We start from the raw sequence: 11,026 nt of genomic DNA on the forward strand, positions 1-11,026 counted from the left end.
CAAGGATGTGCTTATTTCCATGTTCTGCACACACAAATTTGAATGAACAAAACACCTATAAGCAAGCAGATGCTGATACGTTTCCTCCAGGCCGGGGACATGAAAGCTTTTGGTGCGGCTAATTTGGCTTTTAGCTTACCATCATTTGCACTGTGTCTTAAAGGGCCTGTTTCAAAAGAAAAAAAGATCCTTGTTTTTTTAAAGTCTAAAGTTTGATGTCATGTGTACAGACCATATACAGAAGCGAAGCTAAGAACAGCACTGTTTTTGTGATGTCACAAACAGCACATTTCCAAATGATGCCCGTTCAGCTTACAGCAATTCAGTCCTGCAAAATTCATGTTATAAGGAGTGTTTCAGCCCAGACTGTTGTCTTAATGAGGCAGAATGCAGAGCAGCCAATCAGAACAGAGCCTGTATACATATATTAGCCTTAAAGACACAGTAACAAACTATCCAAGGGATCAAGAGAAGTCATGTAAAAGAGAATTATGACTGTTGTTTTGCTACATAAACCACATGAAATGAATAAATGGACCTCAGGAGGGCAAAACAGAACGCATGAAATGTAGGATATGGGCCCTTTAATGCTGGGAGCCCCTCGATCCAATCCTGACTGCTCAAATTTCGTCTTGGATTGCAGTGTGACAGGGTGTCATATTAAGACCTGAGGATTCACACAGTCTAAACTTAGACTGGGACAGACTTGTGAGCGCAGTCTCGCAAAAAACCTGCACTGGATTTAACCGGAATTTTCAGAGTTTGGTGAAATAGCTGAAAAAGAAGTAGAACAGAATTCCCAGCTGAATGTATGAAACTGAACTGCGCAGTGAAAATGCTGGAAAAGATGAATAACTGACAGCAGACGGAGAGAAAATGTGCCTGACATTGCATGATAGTGGACGCTAAGCAGAATCACTAAAACCTTCAGGACACAAACATTCAGGACGGACCTCAGTGGGCGACTTTGAAGCGATTCTTCTGAAAATGTCCCTGAAAAGTGGATCGTTTTTGGTTCTTTGTGTGGTTTTTATATGCGGTAAGTTTTCTTTTTAAATATGTGATCATAAACATTTTTTGAAGACATAATTACTCTTATTTTAATTAACCTACATCCTTAAACATAAATGTTAAATGGTTCTCAGCTTGGACATACGGTTCTAGGAAAAGCCTTTAACTGATATAAACTGTTTACATTATGTGGACGATCTTTAAACATTAAAAAGGTTCCTCGTACTCACACATCTCACTTATAACGTCTTGAAAGATCCTTCTAGAAAAAATCCTTTGGAGAACCAAGCAAACTCTTAGCAAAAAGGGTTCTATATAGTTCCAAAAAGGGCTTGTGGGCTTGTAGCAATGGTGGAACACTTTTTGATGCTGTATAGAACCAATTTCAAATAGGGGTTCATATAGAACCATCTACAACACATTCTCCACCAATCTGAGGAACCCTTTCACGAGGCAAAGAACCCTTTAATCATACAAAGGGTCATTTGAGTGTTCATGGTTCTATATAGAGCCATTTGTTTTACTAAAGAACCTTTGAAGAACTGTATTTAGTGTAGTGCAATTTAATATGAATTTTATTAGAATACAGGTCCCTCCTGTTACCTTCAAATTTACTAACATCTTGATCCTTTGGGGTCAATTTGACTCCAGCAAATGAAACCTCCAGAAAATGACTAGAATTAAAATTGTTACCCAAGTTTATGTCACATGCTATATGTGTTTGTTGATTACTTAAATAGCCTTAAAAAACACCCCCACCCCCCTTATATATCCAGAATACCTGTTATGTAACTGTGAAGAGATATGCACATCACCATAAAATCTCATTGACTGACCTAAATTGAAAATAGAGATATTTTTGGTGTTTAAATGGCTTTATATTAGTTCTAAGTACATATTTTTGTAATCTAAAACATTTGTAATGACAAATATTTTATGTTTTCAAGAATAGTAGCATGTATTATGTTTGGGGTCAATTTGAAAACAAACACAATTTCAAACATTGACAAGGATTTTATTTGTGAAGTAGAACCTCATCATCATTAGAGCACCATTAAGGAACACATAACAGTTCCTTATTTACAATACACATATAAGGATACATATAAATACATTTGAGCATTTTCAGGGATTGTTCTATGCTACTGTATGCGAAGATGTATGTGTGAGTAAAAAAACGAAGTTACTCACTCACTAAAACGAGTTTGGCAGAACAGGAATATGAACAGCATCGTATTTTATCCAGAACATACATTCCAGCCTTTTGTCTGCTTGTATCATGCTTGTTCCTTGCAGATGTATTTCTTGTATTTCACACAGGTGTTGCTGGTCTTTTCTTTTTGGTCATTTCTTTTGGGACAGACCTGGCACCTGCCACGTTTGAACCACTGGAGGAGTTGGGGTGTGTGTCCCTGTTTGGATGTTCTTCTCAACAGCTGCAGCAGCTGCTGATGCTCTTGGAAGACCATCTTCTCTTGATATAAGGTTTCACCAACGCGTTACCCAGCTCTTCCAGGAAAATCCTCCTCCAACACAGTTTCCTGCTGTTCCAGTCCTTGTTTATTTCACTCCATATTACAAAGGCATTGTAGGCGCTCACATCAATGATGCTGAAGAATATTAAACCTTGTCCAAGTTATCAACCCCTCCCTTTGTCTTGTTGTCGTCCAAGACTATTTGTGGTTTTCTGTCTTCTCTGGTGCTTAAGACAGTATCTTTGTGCATAGTGCTTATCAGCAGGACATTTTCCCTTTCTTAGGGCAATAGGAGACGACAGTGGCTCTGTCGGTGAAGAAACGTTGAAGATGTTCTTCATCACAAGCAGCTCAGAGGGAAGCTCTGGCTTGTCTTTTCTCACTGTTCTTCACCCAGGGAGTACGATGTGAAAAAATTATCTCATGTACTGTTATGACCACTTAGTCCTTCAGCCATGTCAAGTACCACCCTCATGCCTTGATTTTTTTCAGGTGCTTCCCCAGTTGATTTACCAGTGTACACCTGCATATTCCAGGCATAGCTGTCCATATTTTTATAACGTATTTGGTTGCTTTGCTCAGCTTGTATTGACTGAAATGCAACCATACATTCATCCACAGTCACATGGGGGCCTGGATTGTAAAGAAAGGGTAATCGCTGAACCCACTTGTCCCATACATCCCGTATCGCTGCGAGTTTGTCACACTCTCATCGGCCCTGCCTTGTTTCTCTGTCATCAAAGCATATGACACAGGATAAAACTTGGAATGTGTTTGGAGACAAGGTGGCTGGAAATATTGCCCTTCCAGCCTCAGCAGTCCAAAGACTTGCTATTGCTTTGCCTTTTGACTTGTACACTCCTGCCAAAATGAGCAACTGTGGTTTATTTCAAAAAAGCGATGCTGTGAAGGTGAAGGAAGAAACTCTTCGGTGACACCCGTCTCTTGCATAAAAAAGAAGTTTATTTGCATTTAGAGATCGAAGTCAGAATCAAGCCTTCGTGAAACAGCTTGGAGAGAAACATGCCAAATGTTCTCTGCCCCAAAGATTTGAGTCCATGCCTTTATACCCCAGTTTTTGACATATAGTCCATATCTAGTTCCTATTATGATAGCTTCAGCTTATTTTAAAGCTGAGATAGAGAAAGCGAGGGGCCCATCTCTCCCTTGGGACCTAGAGCTTCCAACCTAGGCTCCCTTCACGCATATGGAGCCTTGTCCTAATGACCATTCTAGACCCAAGACATAATGCTTTCAGTTAACACACAACTGAGTGCATATTAGAGCCCAATATCATATCAGTATCATATATAGCATTTTTATCAAGCCTGATACACTTCACAACCCAATGTAGGCTTGCAGTAGGTCACATTCAAGTCTTTCCAACTGTCCCCATACACACGCCTCCGCTCTAAATTTGTCATGTCAAGTATGTCCTTTTTGATTGATTTGTCTCACGAAGAGCTCAAATGCTGACTTTATGTCTTGGACATGGCTGACAGTGTAACTGGTGGGGTCTGGAACCATTTTGATGACATTAGCAGCACTAAGTCTACCCTGTTGTTCAGGTGGGGAGAGGGACCATAACAAATTTCCATTTCTGGATGGTAGTGTGTTTGCTGGTGGTTGAGAGACAAAAGGAGGATCAGGAGGATGCCTCATAATCAGGGTCCTCCTCAACATCATCCTCTGTTTCAGACACATTCTCCTCTATGTCACTTTCATGGTCAAAAAGATGTGGCAACACCTCATTGACAGAAAACCTTTACTTAGAAGTCATTTTTAGTTGAGAGAGCAGAAAGAGGCAGCACATAGAGAACCAAGAGAAATGGTTTATCACATGGTAATCAAATGGTTTATCCATTTTGCATTAACTGCATGTGGTTGCCTTCTTCTTTATTTCTTCTTGTCGGTGAGTGTATTTCTGTGGTTTGAGTGACCCATTCTCACCACTGTAATGATGATTGGAAGACAGTTACTGCAGTAATACGGCTGTAATAGAGCTAGCAGCAGCGTTAGCGATCTGCCTTCATTCTGCATTAGCCTGCTAACAACAACGCTGCAGCAGAGTTTCTGGATTCTGTTTGTTTAAGGTCTTGTCTTTGCATGGTAGTGTTTTAAATTGCCTTTATGGATGCAGTAATGAACTGTTCTCACAGACAGTGGTTTTCAGAAGTGTTTCTGAGCCCATGCAGTGATTTCCACTACAGAATCATGTCTGTTTGTAATGCAGCGAGGGCCCAAAGATCACAGCCAGTATTCAGTTTTTTTGTGTTTTTCAGTGAGTGAGAAAATCAAAACAAGTATTTAAATGAACAGAAATAGCTATTTTTATTTAAATATTTGCAGCCTACTGTCTGTGTCTGTCTGTCTGCCCTGCGATGGACTGGCGACCTGTCCAAGGTGTATCCTGCCTTCTGCCCGAAGACTGCTGGGACAGGCTCCAGCACCACCCCCCCCCCGCGACCCTGACGGAGAAGCAGCTTAGAAAATGGATGGATGGAAGGATGGATGGATATTTGCAGCCTTGAAATTATATTATTATTGTGATCATGTGTAGATAATCTACTGGGAGCTGGGGGGAATTGGGAGTTTGACTCTGACTTGTTTGGGTTTTTTTGCAGCCCCTCAGCAGTGCCATGCGGGCTGTGCGGAGGTGGACTCTATGACCGAGGCAGTGGCTGGTGAGAGCTTCATGCTGGGCTGTATTTCGTGTAAGCGGAGGGAGGAGGTGTCTGCAGAGACAATTGTGGACTGGCACTTTAAACCTGATGGGACAGACGAGCCCTACCATGTGAGTGTCAGTCAAACCACACTGTAAAACATTATACAGTGTTTACAGAGTTAAACAGGGTTCACTGCGTCACCACCGCAGCTCAGTACAGTGCACAGCAGTTAAAGGGGTACTCCATCCAAAATAAAAAACTTGACCATCACTATATCTGTTGTAAAAATGTTATGTCAGCATTCCTACTCAACCCCTATAGCTGTGCTACAGTATCTCTAGAGTGAGACTTCCCAGTTTAAAGACTAGACAACTCCTGATGATGTAACTTCAAGGTGGGAGGATGGATTTGATAAACACATTTACATACCTTTGTTTTTGTATGGAACATTTCTATGTGTAATATTTCCACATCCATTTTAAAATAAATGTATTTTAAAATGTATTTGGTTAATATGGCAAAATATTCTAAAATACATTTTAGTGTTTTAATGTATTTCAGTATAGATTACAATGCATTTAAAATCCATTGCAAATATATAAAAATACATGTCCATATATTTTTTCCATATGGGAGGTTACTGAATGAATGGTTGTGCTGAAACTGGCCCCAGGCTACAGCTAATGCCAATGCTATGATGGTCAATATCTTATTGCAGCTGTATAACTGTAAATTAGTAACTGTTTCCAAAACATCATTACAGTGGAGAGAATGAATCATTCAAACAAAAGAAATGACTAAAAGACAGAAAGCTAAAAGCTACAGTTATAGTTCTAGATATCTAACCAGAGAACTTGTAGAGAGGAGAATCCCCACTCTGTAATGTCTTACGGGTTTCTCAAACGCTAGAGGGCGCTCCTGAGAGAGACCAACATGAATGGGTTAGGATGGAGCATTTGAACAAAACCATAAAATCCTAGCATAAGACATTTTAACACTGCTGTTATATTTTTAAGAGCTTTTAAAGTTAAAGAGTTTAAAATGGCACCTCATCTATGTTCATGATGTCACTGAGCATGAACAGCTTGTCAGCCAATCAGCTCTTAATATCAGAAATGTTGGCGTCCTGCTGCCCAAAAGGTGTTTGCTGTAGAATGAAGGAAACATACAGGTTTTTTTTAGTGAAATGCATCCTTCTACTTTCTAAAATTAAAGGAAAGTTCTGGGCGAGTCATTAAAAACTAATTTTTTAAGTCCCGTTTACTCCCATTCATTGAGGACTCCTTCATGGGCACCCTCTGGCATTTTAAAGTCCTGTTTTTGATGTAATGGGAGAAGTAAGAAGTGGCCAGGCTCTTCAAAAACCTCGGATCTTACCTCAATCTGGCTCCTTTTCTCAAGAAAAGGGTAAAAACCCATTTCTGGTGTTCATTTTGTGTTAAAAAAAGATAGTAATGCTAGCTTGGTTGTACATATTAGCCTTTAGCTCAGTGGCTATGCTATCAGTCAGGATTGGATGACACCAAGGGGATTCCCAACGGTTATACGATGTATTTGTGTAATGTTTGCTGGGTATTATAGTAAAAGAAACATACCAAAATAACCAGAACTCAGTTAAACAAAGTCTTCGAGATTATCTGTGTCGTTATGAAGCTGACCATGAGGCTGGTCAAACTTCAGGCCCGCAGTTTGATTCTCCATGTGTAAGAGCATCTTTTTAACTCCACTCTAACTAAACTTCTCTCTCTCCCAGATCTTCCGCTATGAATACCCGCTCTCTATCATCCTCCATGAAGACTTTGAGGGTCGGCTCGAGTGGCATGGGACGGAGGGCACGGCAGACGTTCAGATTGGCGCCATCTTCATCCACAACGTCACCTACAATGACACGGGAACCTACACGTGCACCTTGGAGCGCACGCTCTTCTTACCTCTGGGAAAAGAACACGTCACCATCGAGAAGATAGTGGAGCTCACAGTGGTGCCTGAAGGTGAAATCATCTTATAGGTTATCTTATAGGCTGTAGATTCACCTCATTCACCTTTTTTCCTCCTTTGTTTGTTTCTTTTTTCTCCCTCTTTCTCTTTTGCTTTCTCTCTTTGCTGTTTCTTCTTTGTCTGCAGTTAATAATGAGCTGACTGCACTTATATGAAAAAAATATAATGAAACTGCTGCTGCTGCTGATAGTGATTGTGATGATTATGATGATATGATAGTGGTGATGATGATAATGATGATGCGATGATGGTGACGATGGTGACGATGATGATGATATTCATGATGCTGATGATGGTGATGATGATGATGATGGTGATTTCCTCTTGTCTGCAGTGAATAATGAGCTGACAGCCCTGATACAAAAAATATTATGATGCTGCTGCTGCTTATGATGATGATGATGGTGATGATGATAATGCTGATGATGCTGCTGCTGATGATGGTGATGGTTATGATGATAATGATGATGGTGATGATGATAGTGATGGTGATCCCTCATTGTCTACAGCGAATCGTGAGCTGACTGCGGTGATCTCTGAGATTATGATGTACGTTCTGATTGTGGTTCTGCAGCTGTGGATGATCGGAGTGCTGATTTATTGCTATAAGAAGATCTACGCTGAGAATGAAGCGCGCGAGGCTCGGAAAGCTCTGCGTGAGACAAACAAGTGAGACTCTCCTCTCTGTTCTGTTTACATACCTGGAAACATCTGTTTACTGTGTTATTGATTATTCATCTCCCACTGGAAGCTCTGATTTGTTTGCTGTGTTATTGACTCTGATTCAGAATGACCTCATCTCTCTTTACAGACTCATTGACCCAAAGGACACATGCGATGGGGTGCATTTGGAGTGATTGCGGTCAGTGCGGTCAGCATGGTTTTTTTTATAGTGAATAATAAAAGAGCTCTGACTGTTGTGTTTTTATAGTTCTACAAATTCTGGAGTGATTTTGGAGATATGTGCTCATGTATTATGTAAGGATTACCGAATCCTTTGATATTCATATAAGCTTTGATATTGCAAGAAATATTATACATGCTGCATTAAAACATGAGCCATTATGTTAAAAAGAAAACTGTTATCAGTGTTACTTAAATAGGACTGTAAAAGAACGACTTAAGCACTTATGCTTTTGTTAGTGCAGCTTCAAGACAGAATTTTAACAAATTTGTGGCTATTTGTGTTGGAGTTGGGCTTGACTTCTGTATTCTGATGGCTTTATGTACAATAACACATAAACAAAATCCACTGCTTTTTATCAAATAAAAGATTTATATACAATTGTGATTTATATTATGATATGTTATTCTCTTAATGTTATAAATTACAATGTTAGTCAAAAAGCAGTTATAATACAAACTGGCAGACAATCACTTTAAAGGGACATTCTGTCCTAAAAAGAATAGAAGTAAAAAGAATAGAACTACAACTGATTGTGCATCACAAACCACTGTAGCCACCTATCAACATCCAAACAATCACCTGGGATACCACAGCAACCTTGCAGTATCACCTCAGCATCCACTTGGGATAGCATAGCAAAGGCCTAGCAACCACTTGGGATAGCATAGCAACCACATAACAACACCCTAGCAACCATCTGGGATACCACAGTAGCTGCCTAGCACACACCCTGACCTCTGTACAAGGAATGCATAAAATACTTAGTGGCATATGATGCTTTTAGCAAAAGTGTGACTGTATTAATGATTTTAAATATTGTGAATAAGCCAATGATCATCAAGCCAGTAAATTCAGGCTCTTCAGACTTCAGTAATTATCTTTGTGCTTTTCCTCCAAACGTTACCATCTGACTGGTACTGCTGAAGATTGCATTTTAAACCGGTTTGGACCAGTTTAGTTTGTACATACAGGAGGAAGTCGAACATTTCCTGTTTGAAAAGGTCTTTTGAAAGCAGTGGACAAAAATCAAGAAATAGCTTTGTTCTATAGTTTCACAAACTAAAAACCAAGTAGCAAACAAAGAACAGTGGAATAGGGGGGTCATGTTTTCTTTAATAAAAATGTCAAATTCTTTTGCATATCAAATAAATGTTCTATAGCCTCGTTTACATGCAGTCTAATAATCCATTACTAGTCCAACTAATAGCTCATTTGGAATAGTATACGTCTGATTGAGGCCATTCGATCCGAGTGAGTGAGGTGGGTAGTAATGTGAATAATCTGTTAAATAGAAGAATAATATCCGTGTAAATGCCTGTATCTGATTGCATTCCTAATCGGAAAGTTTAAGTCCATTCTGCATGTGCTTCTTGTCCTAATGAAAGTTTATACTGTTCAACATGGCAGAGTCATCATTTTAAAGCAGTTAAAAACACAAGCGCTGCTCACTGCTGCTCGTCTCACTCTAGCTGGACTCACGTGATGCTGGTTGTCATGGTAATGTCTACACGTAGCAACTGCCTAGCAACGACTTGGGGCAGCATAGCAAATGCCTAACAACCACTTGGGATAGCACAGTAATTACCTAGCAACACCCTAGCAACATTCCAGCAACCACTTGAAAAAGCATAGCAACCTCATAGGAACACTGTAAGAACCACTTGGGCTAACATAGCAACCACATAGCAACACCCTAGCAACCATGTGGGATACCACAGTAGCTGCCTAACACACACCTGGGACAACAGACTGCTGCTCCTCACTCTGACTGGACTCACATGGTGCTGGTTGTCATGGTAACGTCTACACTAAGCCATTCTTTATGCATGCATGTCATTTTGGATCTGATTAGTGTGAATATAAAAGATTGTTGAGTAGAGTGAGAATATAAACAGCTCAGTCTTACAATTACAATTAAGATTACAATCGGAATGTGTTCAATTGGATTGGTGAAAATCTTTGCATGTGAACACAGGCAGTGACCAATGACAATCAGGCATGAATGCTAAACACAGTAGATTGGGCCTCGTTCATGAATAATCCTTAAGAAGAAATTCCTTCTTAAACCCACTTATGCAGTTCTGATGAAGATTCTGACTCACCAGTGTTCTCTTATTTGGGATTTGTTCTTAGGTGAGATCAGAATCTACACACACTCAAGAGCACAGAGGTGAGAACAGTTCTGTGCTTTAAGAACACTGACAGACTTTTTCTTAGGACCTTTATCAAAAACACATTTAAGAACAAACTTATGAAGAGATTGGAAAATGAGGCCCAAAGTTCTCTATGCATGTTTGTATATCTGACATTTGTTCTATCTGCAAAAACAAAACAAACAAAAAAAAACAAAGAAAGCAGGTAGGTCTCCTCTATTGGACTCTACTGGGGCATAGCCAAACGGTGACCAGGGGACCAGTACCACCCTAGAATGAAGCATGGCTGCCTTCTGTATACCCCAGTTAGTAGAAGTGAGACAATCATCGTTAATAAAGCACTGATTCTTCATGGTGAAAATCTGCCATCGTGGTAGCTACCAATCAGTTATGAAAGTATGACTATGCTGCTTTTAATAATTAGCATATGTTGCTGTGATTGGCTAATTCAGCCAGCAGACAGGTGGGTGTATGTGTGCTGAGTCTACAGTGCTGCTTATAATGTAATAATGCAGCATAACCACATTATAAAATAGGCTATGTGATGGTAGGATTAACTAACTGAGTCATAATCATTTAGAATCTTGATCACTCTTCATTTCTGGCTGATTCCAGGTTGTTTAGCTGTTTTTCTGTCACAGCTGCCGACTGAAAAGATGCTCAGTGGTGATGACAGTTTGGGAATTTAGTGTAAGGAGCTGAAGAACGAACTGCCGGCTGTGCAGCGAGCGGGCGGAGTTCGTTACTCTGACGTAGCAACAAGCTGCTTGGTAAGGAACTATAATTTGGTGAAGGAACTGCAAACATTAAAACATA

General features: G+C 40.0%; 1 protein-coding gene across 1 annotated transcript; it reads left to right on the forward strand.

Moving 5' to 3' along the window:
- The first annotated feature begins 695 nt into the window (after positions 1-695).
- Positions 696-8,445, forward strand: si:ch211-225p5.8 (uncharacterized protein LOC555567 homolog). The gene is made up of 5 exons (XM_017714413.2): positions 696-1,039; positions 5,111-5,280; positions 6,906-7,143; positions 7,660-7,819; positions 7,962-8,445. Exons 1-5 carry the CDS (start codon positions 988-990, stop codon positions 8,005-8,007), a joined length of 666 nt encoding a protein of 221 aa, XP_017569902.1. The 5' UTR covers positions 696-987; the 3' UTR covers positions 8,008-8,445.
- The last annotated feature ends 2,581 nt before the right edge of the window (positions 8,446-11,026 follow it).

The sequence above is a fragment of the Pygocentrus nattereri genome, chromosome 24, assembly GCF_015220715.1.
Source record: "Pygocentrus nattereri isolate fPygNat1 chromosome 24, fPygNat1.pri, whole genome shotgun sequence".
NCBI classification, from domain to species: Eukaryota; Metazoa; Chordata; class Actinopteri; order Characiformes; family Serrasalmidae; genus Pygocentrus; species Pygocentrus nattereri.